The 19,146-nt window shown below is 45.8% G+C and overlaps 1 protein-coding gene across 2 annotated transcripts in view; it reads right to left on the reverse strand.

Annotated features, from left to right (window-relative positions):
* LOC146863704 (long-chain-fatty-acid--CoA ligase ACSBG2-like) overlaps positions 1 to 17,650 on the reverse strand; it is a 466,937-nt gene extending 449,287 nt beyond the window's left edge. The window contains exon 1 of one of the 2 annotated variants that reach the window (XM_085627844.1): positions 17,517 to 17,650. In XM_085627844.1, coding sequence (XP_085483970.1) covers positions 17,517 to 17,523 — 7 coding nt within the window. In that variant the 5' untranslated portion in view covers positions 17,524 to 17,650. The remainder of the gene's footprint in view (positions 1 to 17,516) is intronic. The other variant, XM_085627845.1, reaches the window with a different exon arrangement.
* Positions 17,651 to 19,146: the final 1,496 nt, after the last annotated feature.

Genomic DNA, 19,146 nt, shown 5'->3' on the forward strand with positions numbered 1-19,146 from the left:
AGGCTATACCATCAAGCCTGTCGAAAAGCCAAAGCACTCTTTGTTTCTCAGTCAATTGCTAAGGCTATAAATCGACCTAAAGCCCTATTCGCCATGGTCAAGAATTTGGCTGGCTCTAACACTGCCCCCGCACCTCCTGTGCTTGGAGAAGCGCAATGCAATGAAATAGCCGACTTCTTTCTATCTAAAGTCGAAGCCATTTATAACACATTGTCTTCTGTCCCCCACGTCCATGTGTCCAACCCTTTCACTCAGGTTCCACTGACTTCATCAGCTCAGCACACATTGCTTTCCAAATGGCCTCTGCTGGATGCTAACTCTTTGTCAGCTTGTCTCGCCAAAGTCAATTCAGGCTCCCCCTTGGACCCTGTTCCACCGAACATTCTTCGCCAACTTTCTTCTGATGCTCTTCTGATTATCCAAGAACTTCTTAACTCTTCTCTGAGGGAGGCCATTGTTCCAGACGATTGGAAAAGGGCTCTGGTGGTGCCCCTTCTGAAGAAACCTGGCGCCGACCCTAAAATTCTTGCCAACTTTCGGCCTATTTCCTTACTGCCCACGTTCTCTAAGATCCTTGAGCGTCATGTCAACCTGCACCTTACTTCACACGTGGAATCCACTGGGTTTTTACATCCTTCCCAATCTGGCTTCCGCGCCCAATTTTCCACTGAGACCACTCTGCTGGGGGTCACTGAGAACCTTCGTTTACATCTCGATCACGGCCAGACTACGGCGCTTATTCTTCTGGATTTAAGCGCCGCTTTCGATACGGTCTCACATTCCATTCTGCTGAAAGTTTTGAGATCTGCAGGGGTGTCGGGCTCGGCCCTCGACTGGCTGTCCTCGTTTTTAGACCATCGCACCTTTCAGGTGGTCTCGTCTGGTTCCTCTTCCTCGGTTCGCTCATCAGCTCACGGGGTCCCGCAGGGGTCCTCGTTGAGCCCACTGCTTTTTAACCTCTATGTGAAGCCCCTCGCTTCCATCGTTGAAGACTCTGGTCTCTCCTTATATTCATACGCTGATGATACCCAGATTATTTTCTCCCTCTCCTCTGCTGCTGCTAATTCTCCTTCCATTCTCAAACTTGGACTTGGGCGAGTCGCTGATTGGATGCAGACCAATCTCCTGAAATTAAACGGAGACAAAACTGAAGTGCTCATCCTAGGTAAGCAAAAACATCTCTGGGGTCCTTTACATTGGCCGGCTGAAATGGGTCCCGTACCTGTTCCAGTGACTCATGCCCGCAATCTCGGTTTTATAGTGGATGACTCTCTCTCCATGCGTCAGCAGGTGGTGAAGGTAGCGGCCACCTGTTTTTCCATCTTAGGTTGGCTATGCAAAATCTTAGGGGTGCTCCCAGAGGGTTCCAGACGCCAGGTGGTCCAGGCCTTGGTCACCTCTCGCCTGGACTATGGCAATGTACTTTATCTTGGCATCACTCAGGAGCTGCAGCGAAAACTTCAGCTGGTACAGAACTCTGCAGCTCGCCTCCTCTCTAAGGTTCCGTGGAAATCTTCAATCTCCCCTTTTCTCAATGACCTTCATTGGCTTCGCATCACTCACCGAATCAAATTTAAGGCCCTCTGCTTTCTGCATAAAATCAAGCAAGGGCGCGCCCCTGGCTATCTCATGGCCCTTGCTCAACCCTATTCCCCCTCTCGCACTCTCAGATCGTCCACTCAGGGCAATTTTAGGACCCCTCGTTTCAAACTGGCCAGAATGGGCGGCTGTTCTTTTTCCTGTATTGCCCCCAAACTATGGAACTCTCTCCCGTCCACACTGAAATTGGAACCATCTCTCATCAAATTCCGCAAGGACTTAAAAACCTGGCTCTTCTCCGCACAACTTCATTGATGTTCTTCATGAATCTACTGGCGTCAGGAGACCCCTTGTGGGTAGCTGCGCGCCCTATAAATTCAACACCAAATAACCAAAATAACAGAGAGCCTTTCACAATCTGCCTAGAAGATCCTTGGGTAGTCAGACTCCCTATGAGGTTTCAAACCTTAACAGTCCCAGTACAATGGCGGTGGAAATGGCGTTTGATATCAGTGAAAGTTTGATGCTTTATAGGAACTGAACAACTTCAGAGACACTCGGAGCAACACCCAACTGAAATGTTCTGCCACTGGTGAAGTGAAGGAAGCAGTAGTAACTTCTGGTTGGATTCCAAAGATCAGTAGTCTAGTGCAGGATACAATAGTGGACAAGAAGGAGTTTGGGTCATCTTACAGGGCACTTATGCCTGTCCTGGCTGGCAAAGGTACTAGAACTGTATTTTTACAACCTCTTGCTGGTAGCAAACATAAGAGGTTTGTGTCTGTTGATCTAAGCAAACCACATTATGTGGCTGGTTCTGTATAGTGGGCTTGAGGGCTCCTGAGTAGTTACCTGCCTCCTCTCACCACCTAACACAAAATTCCATTACAAGCTTTAACCAAATAACACAAAGTTGATTTATTCTGCCTAACTAATTTCCCAGTTGTCGACAAAAGGGTATGACTTTCAGAAAGACAATATTGATTTGAAATCTATATGGAGAACTGAAGATTCGCAAGTTCAGGGGAATGAGGCTTTGTTTAGAGCATGCTTTATTCCACAGCAACTCATTTTCCTGAATTAAATTGTGCAGCAAACATCCTGTCTCAGCTAAAGAATATGGGTACACCAAACATTCCCACCTTTGCATGTATTGAGAATTGGGTGCAATTCACAAACTACATGGAGAAAACATTCAACAGCATGCTTAGAAATGGTACATAAAATTCTTCACGTTACAGCCCAGAAGGATAGTTAGTGTGGCCATTGGATACTAACAGATGTCAGGTACATTTTCTTAACAACACAAAAGGGTTCAGGAGAAAAACTGGCCAGACCTGTGTTACATGCAGTCAAAACACTCAAAAGTTGTAACAACATACAGCATTGGAAAGTTGTGCCTAGATTGGCTAAAACATTCAACATTGACTGAGGTCAAACAACACTTTTCTCTCTTTTCCTCTTTTCTGATGACATGGTTTTACAGGTTTTGCTCATGAGTCCCTAAGAAGCCACATCAAAAGCTCTTTCTGTATGCTATACACAATGAAGTGTGGAAAGTTTCATAGCAGGAAGCTGTGAGAGAATATGTGAAATTGACAGAGCAAATTTAGAAAAGGCTCCATCGGTGGCTAACAATCGTATGACTACATTATCCACTAGAATATATTCTCTGGGTAACATTGTGTTGTCTTCTATTGACATCATACAGAGTGACATGTCCCTCTTGCAACATGGGCAGTCACAGCTTAGGTCTATTATGCTACTAGGCTGGGCTTTACAGATTTTATACAATGGTTGGTGTGTGTTCAATTGAAGTACTTAAAGACCACTAGTTTGCTTTTACTATACACCTTAATGAAAGAACAGACCACCATGCCCAGAAAAGACGTTCTGTACACTATGTCACACATAGAAAAGTTAGAAAAATTACAGTTTACTGTAGCATAGGTATCATCAGCGGATTGAATAATACACAGGCTTTTTTCTTTGCCAATTTCAACTTTTCATTTACAATACTGCCTGCAACACTATCAGGTGAGCAGGTATGAAGCACTAGGGGAGGGATTTGTACATGAGGCATGGATCCTACCTTTCATTTATCTTTTTGTAGGATTGGTGCAACTGACATTTTTCTCAGCAGTACAGACTGCAAAAACACTTTAGGTCATTCTCTAGTTTTCAGGGAAGTCACACTTCATGGCACATATAATGAGTCGAAGGAAAACTTGTCCTATTATCTGAAAGGTTCCCCAGCTGCTGTTATTCATCCAGAATACAGACTGCTTTTGATTGGAAACTATTTGATGTTGAATGATTAAGGTTGCTGTGGGATGAAACCTGGCAAACCCATACCTGCCAACTCACATGGTGCCACTGTGTGATGCACAATATTGTCTCCCCTCACATGGTCTCCTGGTGAAGAGACCAAGTGCAGGGCAGACACAGTGCAGATAAAACAAGCAGAAAACCATTTGTAAATGGTGGTTTACCAGCTTGTTTTGGGAAGCTTTGAACTGTCCATGTCCATTAAGGAGTGTGAAAACACCCCAGGACATCAGCACCAGCCTTAGCAAGCTTTTGATTTTTTGGGGGAGGAAGGGCGGGTTGGGGTTCAAACGTTCCTCCTAGGTACTTCTTTGCACAAGTGTTTTTTTGACCTGCCCAAACAGTTAGGGATGCAACAATTTGGCCTTTGATTGCAATTTAAAATGTGAACTTTGATGCTTGAGCAGACTGAAAGCCTTACTGTTTCTGAAGGAAGTGGATTTAACATCTTTACAGGAGATGTTTGATCTTCCAGTTGCTAGGTCTTCTTCTGAGATACAGTTGTTACTTTGCACTAATCTCCCACACTATTTTGGGGCGCTAGTGCACCACATTTTCAATTTCTCAAATACTGTGGTTGTAGTTGTAGTGCACTTTTTTAAAACAATTGGTTCCAGGTTGGTTAGTACATTTCAGAGTAATTCCATCCTTCATAGACTCAGTGCTAGGAAGCTTTTTTGAACGCTTACTCACTTGTCCTGTGCCTCATTGCCAGGGTATTGATTTTATTTTACCTGCTCTGCAGTGGACACTCCAAAGACGTTGTTCTTTTAATTAAAGGGTGCTGTTGACAAATGGCTTAAACCCAAAGAATCGAGCAAAGAAGAGATTATGAACAAGATATGTCTGGAACAATATCTACATGCTCCACCCATTGATATTATTAACCAGCAAAGTCTTTACCAGCATTCTGGGATAACGTTGGATCAGGCAGTGGACATGGCGTCAACCTTTTCAAGGGCACAGCCTATGTTCCATCCTGTGGAGAATGAGAAAGGGTCCAAACTCACTCAAACCAGTCTTCCTAGTCTGAACGAAAAAAGAAACATAAAAGTCTGACGAAGGATCAAAAACCCAACTCACGAAGCCAGATGCTTCTCCCAACAATAAGCCACAGTGTATTAAATGCAGAGAGTGGGGGCATATTGCTAGGTTTTGCCTAAACAAGAAAACTAAAGAAGAACCAATGGAGATCTATGTTCCCCAACCTATATTTTTTAGTCAAAAGATGGAACCAAGCTATTATATGAATCTCCAAATAATTCAGCGATAGGCGACCACCCTCTTAGATTCAGGGTGTAGGCAGTCAGTAGTTAAAGATAATTTAGTACTCTCTTGTCAAATCATCTCGGATAGACATGTGGGTAATAAATGTGTCCATTGTGATATTGAAAAGTACTGAGAAAGCCAGGTCTTAGTAACCAATATAGACAGGCAAAAAAACAATATTGGGGTAGAAGTGCTTAGGAATCTTCCCATAGACATAATCCTAGGGACGGACAATCCTTAATTTCTAACCATGCTTCTAATATCCCTAAAAATAAAAGAAGTCTCAGGGAAGGGAGAGCCAGAGAAGTGTTGATAAATGCTCACGAAAACCTCAGAATGCCTTATTAACCCCCGAACCTTGGACTAAGGCCCTTAACTTCAAAATAACCCAAGTAAATGATTCTCATCTATGACATGCATGGCAGAGCCTAAAACAAAGTGAATCGCAATCACACCTCACTTATCCTCACTTTCAGATTAAGTAGGGACTTTTATATCATATAGGAAAGTAAATGGATCTCCCCAGCTGCTAGTACCTCAAATGATTAGAGGACAAATGTTGTTGTATGCACGTTCTTGCCTTCTTGTGTGTCATATGGGCTGTGAAAATACCACCCAAGCTATTCTATTTTTGTTGTCCACATATTAAGAAATATTGATGAGAATGTGTAAAAATCCATTTTGTCATCCTAAGTTTCCCTTGCAACCTATAGCTATAATAGGAACACCCTTTGAACGAACGGGGATGGATATAATTGGGCCCCCACATAATTCCTCAAAGGGGTACCAGTAGGTCATGTTGATGGTCGATTGATACCCAGAAGTCATCCCCTTAAGAACCAACAAACTAAGATAATAGCACAACACTTGGTTGAGAGTTTTTCTTGTATGAGGTTTCCCAAAGATATCCTAATAGACCAGGGTGAGGTTTTTGTGCCTCAACTAATGAAACAAATTTGCAAACAGATATCAGGCACATTAAGACTTCAGTTTACTGTTTCCAAAATGATGGTTAGTTCGAGAGATACAATGGCAATCTCAAACTCACACTGAAGAAGATGTTATCAGGTGATGAAAAAAACTGGGCTCAATTCTTACCCTTAGCTTTGTTTGTGCTGAGAGGAAAAGAACAAAGGAGTCTGGGACACTCATCCTTTGAATTGATTTGCAGGCACAAACCATGCATATTCCCAGAGATTTCAAAAGAAGTATGAAAAAAGGGTGATGAGGAAGAATCAGTTAGTCTATTAGACTACACTTACCAGCTAATAGCCCAAATCAGGAAACTACGTGACTTTACCCATACCAACCTGAAGAAGAAGCAAAGGCTTCAAAAGTACTTTTATGATAATGGCAAAAAATAGAGGGAGTACCAAGTCCGTGATTGGGTGTTGGTTTCCCTTCTCAACTAAGATAATAAAATGAAAGCCGAATGGCAGGGACCCTATAAAATTAAAGCAAACACAAGGAGATGATGGATGGAGCGCTGAAACTTTTCAGACACTCACCGGCAGTCACGGATCTGGGTTGAGTCCATCATCATTCTTTAGCTCACTTCATCACCTCAGTTCAGACCCAGCTATATGCAAATCAGTCTTGACCCTGTGCCTCATGGGAACCGTCCAGCCCGAACTGCCAAGCCAGGTCTTCCCTGCACCGGAAACAAGCATCCTGGGACCGGTTTCTGGGTAACAGCCTTCATCAGCCAGGCTAGCTTGAAACCAGTGGCAAAGTGAGCTTGGCGCCCATGTCTTTGCATAGCCTGCCAACTTATGGGAAACAAAGCAAAAACCAGGAGATGATGGACGAAGCACTGAAACTTTTCAGATACTCAGCCCCAGTCACAGATCTGGGTTGAATCCATCATCATTCTTTAGCTCACTTCGCCACCTCAGTTCAGACCAAGCTAGCCTGGCTGATGAAGGGTATTACCCAGAAACTGAGGTGGCAAAGTGAGCTAAAGAATGATGATGGATTTAACCCAGATCTCTGCTTCGTCCATCATCTCCTTGTGTTTACCCTATAAAATCATACAAAGAATTGGAAAAGTCACTTATAAATTGCGAATGTTCCAAAGTAGAGAACACATACATCATACTAACCTTTTAAAAAATGGTTAGGCTCCACTACAAAAGGAGTCCATGCCACGATCCTCATAGGCCCATCCCGTAGCACATTGGATAATCTTTCTGTATGCGAGTCACTATCTGTCAAGCAGTCAAATAAGCTTTATTTGGCTTACAGAAGGCTATACAACACAAGCTAAAACATATAACAACAGAAATCAAACTTTTAAAGAAACAATAAAACGATGAAATAAAACCCATGCCCCTGTACAGAAGAAGGCAAACATAATCATCAATGCATTACACAGACCCATATCTATTTCTGATTCTCAGCGTCCAACTCATAGAATTGACCAATGCAACACAGAGTTCCAAATAAGCCAGTTTTTGCATAAGGTAAATGTCTCTCAATGTGATCTTAGAGCAGTGAAGAATTAGGGTCAGAAAACGCTTCCAGGAAGGAAGCAGAAGTGGCAAAAAAGAATAAAGTACATTGGGTCAGATGTATGAACACATTTTCCCATATACACAGAATGGGCAAAACTGTTTGATACATCTAGCCCAGGGTGCTTTGTTTAGAAGTATTATCACAAGGGCAACTTGGCCTAATGCTGTTCTAGTCAACATCCCTGGGAAAGGCCACTTGTACTTGTAAGGTGTTAAAACGAAACCTAGTTTTATAAAATACGACACCTAGTCATACAAAATCTAACATTTTAAGTCACCATTGATGTTATATATAATTCACATTCCAGCAATTTTTTTATTGAGTTGTAATTAGTTCTATTTCCCAGTTTATCTAAATGTGCCTGGTGAAGAAGGCCCCACCTTTCTCTGAATGCTGCTTTCAATTGGGCCCCTACATCCAGCCTAAAGTTTGATGGATTAGAAAATAGCTCTGGGGAACTTAAGTCCTTAAAGAACCCCTCCTTAATAAAAATTAATCCACAGGATCGCCTGGGTGGGATTCTGATGAAGACAATCTTCCAATATATCTTTTTAAAAGAGAGGGACCTAGTTTACCCCAGTTTCTCCTGTCCTTTAAGGGAGGTAAACCAACCTCAGAATGGCACATAAACAGAGAAGCCGATTGAGGCATTACCAAAATTCGACGTAAAAATGTGTTCTCGACCCTCAGCAAAGGACATGCACTCATATACAGCCAAACTCTGGCAGAGAGTGGTCTATGGAGATACCGGGTTATTTACAAGTTTTTACCCTACAAATTTCAGACCCTCCCAAGATAAATGATCTTGATTTAGTGTCTTTAGGGCCAATACGCAAAACAAATGATTTGCTTTGATTAACTCTTAGATCAAAATCCCCCATAAAACTGCTCAAAGCATCTGAAAGTCCTTGGAACCAATTAGCGGTTATAAAAATTGAAACTGCGGCATCAGTGACAAGTAAAACAGGGAGGGCACTAGATTTCACCATTCGCATATCCTTTCCGGCTTTACTCAGGTGCAGCTCCAGATCATTAATATAGATTAAAATAATAAAGGGGCCATCACGCACCCTTGCCTGACCCCCATGAGGATTTGATAGCAGGTGAAAGTTCAGACAGTTCCGATGCATCCTCTGTAATAAACCAATTATAGCTTGATCTATACCCATTATACCCATAATGCCCCACAAACTGGACATGTTGACCAAGTCAAAGGCAGAGGAGAAGTCCATAAATGCTAGGTGAATGGGCCTTCTTCTTGCTTTGACATACTTGTTTGTGACCAACTGAAGGTTCAGACATTGTTCCACTCTGTCCACTCTGGGAAGCAACCCAAGCTGCACTTTAGATAGAGCCTAATGTTCCACCAGTCAGTCCTCTATACTAGTGGTAATAGTTCTGCCCTAAATTATGAGGTAGCTATCTAAGAGGGAAATCAGATGATAACAGCAAGGTGACTGCCTGTCCCTCTTCTTTAAAATGGGGACAATCACTGCTTCTTTTCAAAACAGAATTGTGGCCCCTTTAATAAAAGCTTTAAAACAATTAGCCAAAATTGGGGCCCAAAATGCAGAATTGCCTTTAAAAAGATCTAAGGGGACTCTGTCTGGACCTGGGGCTATCTAATACATAGAAGAATGAACTCCCACATGAGTTAGAACCTTTCTCCCAGGTATTCTCAGATTTGCCTGGCAGAACACACCTGTCAGTACACTCCATTCCCATTAAAGAAGGTGTAGTAGTGAAAGAAAGACCATACAAAATCTCTGCTGCCAGGAAAAATACCATCCAAACTGAGATAGAACCGATGCTAAAAATGGGAGTGATCGGACCATCTGCTAGTAATTTGTGTTCCCCCATTGTACTGGTCCCCAAACTGGATGGAAGTATTTGCTTCTCTATTGACTTCAGAGCAGTTCACATCATCTCTAAATGTTATGCTTATCCATTACCTCGAATAGATGCATTAATCAAAAGACTAGGGGATGCTATTTGTATAACCCGCCTTCAACCTTATAAAAGGCTACTGGCAGGTACTTCTAAAATCTAAGGATCAAGAGGAAAAACACGTTTTACCTTCATGGAACCAAATTAAGACTCTTATCCTTTTCTTATTTCAATACATAATATTAGTTTGCCCCTGATCCTTATTAAAGGATCTTTATCCTGCCTTAAATGTATTTCCACTAACTTAATTAATGTAGTAGTAGTACATTCTGCAGTGATAATCTCACCAGTTTTTTTATTTGACCATGTAGTTATAAAAATGTAGTCGCCCATCAAGGTAATGTCATTGATACAGTGGGGTATACTGTCTGGGCACGTTTATAGCATACAAGGAGTTTGGGGTTTGGACACGGGGCTTCTCTACTCACATTGTGGCTGTGTCTTGGATGGGGGTTTAGAGAGTGACTTTCAAAATCTCAAAAATAAAACAATTTGGGATTATCTGTCGCTCATTGCGCACCAAAACCAGTCTGTGCTGCAGATTTCTATGTCTTGCAGTATAAAGCGAAGGCTATGTTGGCCATACATCCTCTCAGTGTTCCTTGTACCTCGGATTCCAGGACCTTCTTATCCAAGTCCTTACAATCAATACAATTTGACGTCTACTGATATAATCTGGCAATATTACAGAAGGCTAAGAGTCAAACCTCACTCGTGACAATAAGATAAAAATATATATGTACGTTGTATCAAAAGACACACACAGTTATAGAGTATAACTTTCAGAACAAATTAAAAAGGACAATAGGACATACATATAATTGTGTAATGGGAGGAACAATGACAGACACCAGAGTTATGTCTTGGATGTGTGGATTTGTGATTACAGTAAACAGAGACAGTCTGGTGACAATGCACCCTAATTGCTTGGGGTTCTGTTCCGCAACAAATTCCACCAACAATCTATGCGTCGACGCATTTCGGTGGTGTATAATGATAAAGGCCACCTTCTTCAGGACTGACAAAATTAAAATCCTCCACAGAATAACTTTAACAAGAATCCATCTCTGTCCCAATAAAAATTGCTGACAGGTGATTTAGAGGCTAAGACGAAGCCTACAAATGGCGTGTAACTTTATCTTGATTCAGTCTGATGGAGTCTCACTGCATATATGAGGTCATGTTCATTATTTAGACATTTTGAGACGTTTGTAAACATAAGAGAAATCCCAAGTCTGTTTGGTTGCACTTTAGGGATGATACGATCTCCTATATGGGGATGCACTAATGGATTATTTGTTAGATTGCCAAAACATCCTTTATACGAGCCGTCCTATCCGAGCAAGATAGTACTTTTCTAATTCACCCGGTTGTTTGGGTACGGCTGCGAGGATCGAAGTACGCGTTTCAACAAACATCCTGCGACGTTTGTTGAAACGCGTACTTCGATCCTGGCCTGAACTGAAATAAATAAGGTCTAAGGTGAGAAATATGGCCATTCTAACCCCAGGAGCCATGAGAACATTTTCTCAGTGCCTGTTAAACAACAAAACGAATACAGCACAGATATATGTTGCTTCCTTTAAATACATCTGATGCCTGACTCTTTCAGGCAACTTGGTTGAAAATTCTATTAGATCTACCTGGCAATTAGATGGATTTAATGTCATCCCAGAATATTGAGATGGAAATGATCCTGGCAGCTTACAAATAAGTGAGGAAGATGGGAAAGTTAAAAGAAACTAAGATCCTAGAGACCAACGTTTCTACTATCTAAAAGGCAATACAGCAGCAAAGCACACCTAGGCATGACAAATGTTTACTGATGACAAAGCTCTTTGAGTAGGTAGGCTCTGTAATTTACTATGGTCATAGAGCGTGTGTTGCCATCCATGGGAAGACACATCTTGACATACCTTAAAGAAATCCTCTTAGTTGTGACTGTGAGGGACAGGAAATCAATAAAGTCCTACAAAATGAATTTCCAGCTGTAGATGTTTACATTAGATGCCTCCCTGGGAAATACCAACTTATCATAGCCAACATGAGTAATTCATCTTTGATAACATCATTATCAAGCAAGAAAGTAGACAAGAATGTCCATAAAGTGATCAGAAGTATGCACATTGATCAACATTCTTAACCTAAAGGCCCATCAAAACTGACCTATGTATGACCAAGATAGAGAGACAAGACTACGTTGGAATTCCTTTCAAGAAGGGGAATAAGTTGGACAAAAACGTTGTTAAATGGTAAGTTGAAAAGGAAATAACCACTCTGAGGGTCACTGTGCTCACCTGCAAAATTCTGACAACAAATGAAATCTTCATGGAATAAATCAGAAATACAAATATGCTTCACAGATGGCTCACATTTGGCAAAAGCAGTAGTTCCAAAGTAGCAAACAATGGGTACTAATTAGGAAGGTGGTCTATGAATAGTATTTAGTGTTTTTTTATGTACCTTCAAGTTTTACCCTCATCAGGATGACAGCAGTTTGGAAGGACAGTAAATAGAGGTCTCTTCAGAAGTGCTAATCTTTGACCATGGCATCCCATTGTCAAGCAAGTGAAGGCGAAAGTAACAAAGTTAGGTCAATAGTTTAACCCAAACCTGATGCATCATGCTCTAGGGAACAGCCAGGTAAACACATAAAAGTTGATGGGAGGAATGGTTGCAAATAGTAAAAACCACTGGCAATCGCACTGTGTGGCATTCTAACCTATCTTTTTTCACTCACTATTCTACTCTAGGAAGAGGCCTTTTGGGAGGTTATTGCTGGTAATGCAGCGATAAAACTATAATGATAGGGATATCCTTGTTGAGAGCCCATGGTGGACTTAGCCATGTAATCCACCTCCCATTGGATTACATGGCTAAGTCTGAAAATTAGCAGACGTAAAAAAGCAGCATTAACCATGGTTAGCGCTGCTTTTTTTGTCTCTAACAGGGTTAGCGTGAAGCTTGATAATAGGAGAAATGTCGCTTAGCGACATTTCTCCTATTATTTTGCTCTGGAACGCCCACATCTAATTAGAGATGCAAAAGGGAAGCGTAGTGAAAAAGGGTGCTAACATGCGATTTTGCATGTTAGCAACCTGTTGCTGATAGGGCGATATTTTTATCTCTGCTTCTTTGGCTTTTAAAGCCAAAAAAGCGGAGATAAAGCCCTTGTTAATATGCCCCCATGTTTTAATGTGCATCACTAGTTACAAAAGTTACAAAGGGTCTATCATGAATACATGGGCTGCTTAATTGCATTTGCTTGTTTGCTTTTTGTTGCTTCTGTCTGGTATTTTATTTGTTTTATGTGTGATAGTTTTCATTGCAAGTAATTGTGAACATGAGAATGATGAAAGGTTGACTCTACCCTGCTGCAAATCTAATTTTTCTTTTACACTGTCTTTTTCGGCTTTTTCATCCCATTAAATTTAAAACAGCTTACCATGAACAAGCAGGGACAAAGCCAGTAGGTTGCACCTGCGCAATATCCGTGGCTTTTTTCAACTTTTTTTACATGTTGCACAGTTGAGCTGCTGTGCAACATGGCTTAAACAAAAAAATAAGAAGTGCTATGATGCGGTCAATGCTGGCCGCGTCATACTAGTTTTTTTTCCTTTTCTACTTGAAGCCATGTTGCACCACGTAAAAAAAGTTTGATGAAGCCAACAGATTTCGCATAGGCGAAACTTATTGGCTTTGCCAATGCTTGTTAACATTTGCAGCAATTTGCTGCTGCGGTATATTCCGCTTCAAGAGCAACCCACTCTATCACTCAGGGCCTCGTAACACAATGTTTATGTTCTCGCTGCAGAATAAAGCCCATTCAGCTAACGCGCTTTCTCACCATAATGCAAGCTATCATGTCCCCCTTGGGCCAGATGTGCGAGTGCACAAATGAAGGGCTGCTCCATCGCCCCTGCGTTTTCTAAGTTAGTACTTTACCAAACTTTCAAGGGGAAATTCCATTAAATGCAGCGCCTGCTCATCAATAAATAATCTATAACCACAAGTGAGCGATTTCTGCGGAGAGAAATACACCCTAAACCTAATCGTGAATGCAGGTTTGATGGTCTTACACAGGGCTCAAGTCCTAAACAAGCATTGGCATAGCCAATAGGCCTCGCTATTGGGACCTTATAAGTATTCAGTTTTGCAGCAAAATATCCTTGGTGCAGCAACATCAGCTGTTGCATGGCTAAACCTTGTACCTTATAAGTGTTTAGCCATGCAACAGTTAATGTTGCTGCACCAAGGATATTGTGCTGAAGTTATCCAGCACAATATCCTTGGTGCAGCAACATCAGCTGTTGCATGGCTAAACACTTATAAGGTCCCAAAGGCGAGACCTATTGGCTATGCCAATGCTTGTTTTTAAAGCGGTAGATGTGTGAAATCTCTGTCATCAGTCTTCCTGAAGCAGTAAACAGGGAGAGGGCAAAGGGCAGTCCCTACCTCGAACTGCCTCACTTTGAATAAAAGTGACTGCTCACCACCCCTCACCCCTACCTCCTGACTACATATGCAGTACTCAGCAAGACCTAAACAGCAGCCCCATGCTACCAAGGAACTCACTGATTTTGTTTCTCCAACCTACATCAATTTAGTGTCCATATCTCCATCTGCTAGTTACAGAAACTCAGTCAATGCACAGCTGCTGTATGAGGAAGGTGCAGTCACCCTCCATATGTATCATGCTTACCAGGGAGAATCCAAAATGAGTCCCACTGGTCCCACCACTCAGGCTCCAACCGTATATAGTCTTAATATGACACGTATGCCACACATCCACCACACATAGGCACGCAACACGGGCATGGAATCTCAGAAGAACATTCATGTGGTCACACAAGTGAGGTCAGTGGAGGGCACACTCCTCCAGTACAAAAGAAAATGTGTGGACATGACTAGTAATTCACAAAATACTGTACTCTGCCAGCCTGCTTCCCGTGATGAGCCCTGGACATTGACAGTAGCCCTATGTTATTACAGGGGCATCCTTGGTGCGCCCCTCAAGGTCACAGAACAGGTTATGTACACTTGAATGGTTGTGAGGCTAACAAAAAGCAGTTTCACAAGCAGTCGGGCAGTCAGGGCTGGGGTACAGATCTGTATTTTATGCAGAAGCCCTTCCTGTCCTATCACCTTCCCATCTCTTCCGCCCACCCTACTGAGGGTGCTGTACAGCAGGGCGTGGGCTTGGGAAGGTGTGGGGGGGGAGGGGGGTCATCCCAGTGCAGCAAGCCGTGGGCTTGGGAATGTGTGGAGGGGGAACAGCCCAGTGAAGCAGGGCGTGGGTTCGGGAAGGTGTGGAGGGGGAACAGTCCAGTGAAGCAGGGCGTGGGCTTGGGAAGGTGTGGAGGGGGGACAGCCCAGTGAAGCAGGGCGTGGGCTTGGGAAGGTGTGGAGGGGGAACAGTCCAGTGAAGCAGGGCGTGGGTTCGGGAAGGTGTGGAGGGGGAACAGTCCAGTGAAGCAGGGCGTGGGCTTGGGAAGCTGTGGAGGGGGGACAGCCCAGTGAAGCAGGGCGTGGGCTTGGGAATGTGTGGAGGGGGGACAGCCCAGTGAAGCAGGGCGTGGGCTTGGGAATGTGTGGAGGGGGAACAGCCCAGTGAAGCAGGGCGTGGGCTTGGGAATGTGTGGAGGGGGGACAGCCCAGTGCAGCAGGGCGTGGGCTTCGGAAGGTGTGGAGGGGGGACCAGCCCAGTGCAGCAGGGCGTGGGCTCGGGTAGGTGTGGAGGGGGGACAGCCCAGTGAAGCAGGGCGTGGGCTTCGGAAGGTGTGGAGGGGGGACCAGCCCAGTGCAGCAAGCCGTGGGCTTGGGAATGTGTGGAGGGGGGACAGCCCAGTCCAGCAGGCCATGGGCTTGGGAATGTGTGGAGGGGGAACAGCCCAGTGAAGCAGGGCGTGGGCTTGGGAATGTGTGGAGGGGGGACAGCCCAGTGCAGCAGGGCGTGGGCTTCGGAAGGTGTGGAGGGGGGACCAGCCCAGTGCAGCAGGGCGTGGGCTCGGGTAGGTGTGGAGGGGGGACAGCCCAGTGAAGCAGGGCGTGGGCTTCGGAAGGTGTGGAGGGGGGACCAGCCCAGTGCAGCAAGCCGTGGGCTTGGGAATGTGTGGAGGGGGGACAGCCCAGTGCAGCAGGCCATGGGCTTGGGAATGTGTGGAGGGGGAACAGTCCAGTGCAGCAGGGCATGGGCTTGGGAATGTGTGGAGGGGGGACAGCCCAGTGCAGCAGGGCGTGGGCTTAGGAATGTGTGGAGGGGGAACAGTCCAGTGCAGCAGGGCATGGGCTTGGGAATGTGTGGAGGGGGGACAGCCCAGTGCAGCAGGGCGTGGGCTTAGGAATGTGTGGAGGGGGAACAGTCCAGTGCAGCAGGGCATGGGCTTGGGAATGTGTGGAGGGGGGACAGCCCAGTGCAGCAGGGCGTGGGCTTGGGAATGTGTGGAGGGGGAACAGCCCAGTGCAGCAGGGCGTGGGCATGAGAAGGTGTGGAGGGGGGACAGCCCAGTGCAGCAGGGCGTGGGCTTGGGAATGTGTGGGGGGGAACAGCCCAATTCTTTGCTTATTCACATTTCATGTCCTTTGAGGGTTGACTGGGAAGGAGTGGTCATCGAGTGGGCGGTACATCATGGGCAGGTAACGGTGAATCCCTCGTGCCTCTCCAGCCAAAGAACAGCATAGGGGTCCAGGAGATGAGGGACAGAAAGGTCCAGGCCTGGTGGTCGCAGTTCTTACCTCTAGTGTAGCTCCATCTTCCATCCCCATCCCGGGAATGGACGCAAGAAGAGATACACCTGGTTATGGAATATATATTTTATCTGACAATTTGATACATGCACGGTTATGATTGATTTGTGATGTCACGGTGAGACATCTCAAACAAGTGAAAGATTTAAAAAAACTTCCTGTAGGCACCTTTACCTGTCATAGAGAATACATCAAGGCGCAGCAAAGCCCCTCCCACTCCTATAACCCTAGAATTAAAATGATCAACCATTGCGCCACACCACAGAAACCTACCACAGAGATACTACATAAGGACATCTCAGGGCATGCTTGTCAACACTAGAATATAGGCTAAGGGCGAAGAGCAGGTTTCAACAGTTGGCTTCTGGGCGAATGCGTGTTTGTCTTTTATACAGGAATGAATGACGTGTCCCTTAATGCTCGGATCCTCGCGAAATGTCTCTGCACACAGAGAACAAATAACTGAAGCCCGCTGGACCCTGAACTCTCTCTATGGCCCAACACAGACCTTAAAACACCTGCTGCTAAACATCCATCCATCCATGCATCCACCCACACATTCATCCATCCATCCCACCCACCCACCTACCCATTCATCCATCCATCCATCCATCCACCCACCCACCCAACCACCAATCTATCCATCCATGCATCCACCGACCCATCCATTGCTCCCACCCATCCATCCATCCATCCATCCATCTACCCATCCATCCCCCACCCACCCTTCAATCCATCCCTCCATCCACTCACATACCCATCCATCCATCTATCCATCTATCTATCTATCTATCTATCTATCTATCTATCTATCTATCTATCGTCTGTCTGTCTTTCTGTCTATCTATCTATCTATCTATCTATCTATCTATCTGTCTGTCTGTCTGTCTGTCTGTCTGTCTGTCTGTCTGTCTGTCTGTCTGTCTGTCTGTCTGTCTATCTATCTATCTATCTATTTATCTATCTATCTATCTATCTATCTATCTATCTATCTATCTTAATTTAAAATACTATTAGTACGGACGCCCTCGATCATCAGCGGAGAGCTCATGACCTCCGGGGATATAAGAAAAGAAACCCACTTTGGAAAAAAAATCCATACTTAGGTTCCCTAAATGTCGAGGAGTGCAGTGAAAGGGCTCTGCGTGGTGCCAGCTCGCTGAGCCACCTACCATCCATTCTCCTTCCAGCAGTTGGGCAGCCTTCAGGGGATGCTAGCGTGACGCTCGTGCACTCTCAGGCAGTCCTCTTCTGTGAGACTGTCCTGTCCCAGTTACTGCCAGGAGCCCTGGGTGTCGAAAGAACAGTCTCTGTCGATAGTGTTTGGCTGGTTTCTCTGCCCTCCCTTTACGAGTGCAAATAAGGCTAACATCGTCTGATTGAGCAACCGCTGGGAGTTTTCACAGCTCAGGGGGTTCTGCCCCTCCCGTCATCATATCTGTTTCAAGCATCCTGAAGCTTATCGCCCCTGTAGGGGCGACCCACAGGCTGGGCTGGGGTGGAGATCACCTCTGTAGGGGCAACGCACAGGCTGGGCTGGAGATCACCCCTGTAGGGGTGGCCCAAACCGGGCAGGGGTGGAGATCACCTCTGTAGGGCCAGTCCACACAGGGCAGGAGTGGAGATCACCTCTGTAGGGGCAGCCCACACCGGGCAGGGGTGGAGATCACCTCTGTAGGGGCGGCCCACAGGCCGGGCAGGGGTGGAGATTACCTCTGTAGGGGCCGCCCACAGACTGGAGGGAAGGGGTGGAGATTACCTCTGTAGGGGCGGCCCACAGAATGGACAGGGGTGGAGGTTACCTGTGTAGGGGCGGCCCACAGGCCAGGCAGGGGTGAAGATTACCTCTGTAGGGGCATCCCACAGACTGGAAGGAAGGGGTGGAGATTACCCCTGTAGGGGCGGCCCACTGGCTGGGCTGGGGTGGAGGTTATCTGTGTAGGGGCGGCCCACAAGCCGGGCAGGGGTGGAGATCACCTCTGTAGAGCAGCCCACAGGCCGGGCAGGGGTGGAGATCACCTCTGTAGGGGCAGCCCACAGGTTGGGCAGGGGAGGAGGTTACCTCTTTAGGGGCGGCCCACAGGCTGGGTAGGGGTGGAGGTTACCTTTGTAGGGGTGGCCCACATGCAGCGTAGGGGTGGAGATTGCCTCTGTAGGGGCGGTCCACAGGCTGGGCAGGGATGGAGGTTACCTTTGTAGGGACGGCCAATGGGCTGGACAGGGGTGGAGGTTATCCCTGTAGGGGCGGCCCACATGGTGGGCAGGGATAGTGATCACCTCTGTAGGGGCGGCCCACATGGTGGGCAGGGATAGTGATGACCTCTGTAGGGGCGACCCACATGGTGGGCAGGGATAGTGATCACCTCTGTAGGGGCGGCCCACATGGTGGGCAGGGATAGTGATCACCTCTGTAGGGGAGGCCCGCCGGCTGGGCAGGGGTGGAGGTTACCTTTGTAGGGACGGCCAATGGGCTGGACAGGGGTGGAGGTTATCCCTGTAGGGGCGGCCCACATGGTGGGCAGGGATAGTGATCACCTCTGTAGGGGCGGCCCACATGGTGGGCAGGGATAGTGATGACCTCTGTAGGGGCGACCCACATGGTGGGCTGGGATAGTGATCACCTCTGTAGGGGCGGCCCACATGGTGGGCAGGGATAGTGATCACCTCTGTAGGGGAGGCCCGCCGGCTGGGCAGGGGTGGAGGTTACCTTTGTAGGGGCGGCCCGCCGGCTGGGCAGGGGTGGAGGTTACCTTTTTAGGGGCGGCCCACAGGCTGGACAGGGGTGGAGGTTATCTCTGTTGG

Source organism: Triturus cristatus, chromosome 2_1, assembly GCF_964204655.1.
Source record: "Triturus cristatus chromosome 2_1, aTriCri1.1, whole genome shotgun sequence".
Lineage (NCBI taxonomy): Eukaryota > Metazoa > Chordata > Amphibia > Caudata > Salamandridae > Triturus > Triturus cristatus.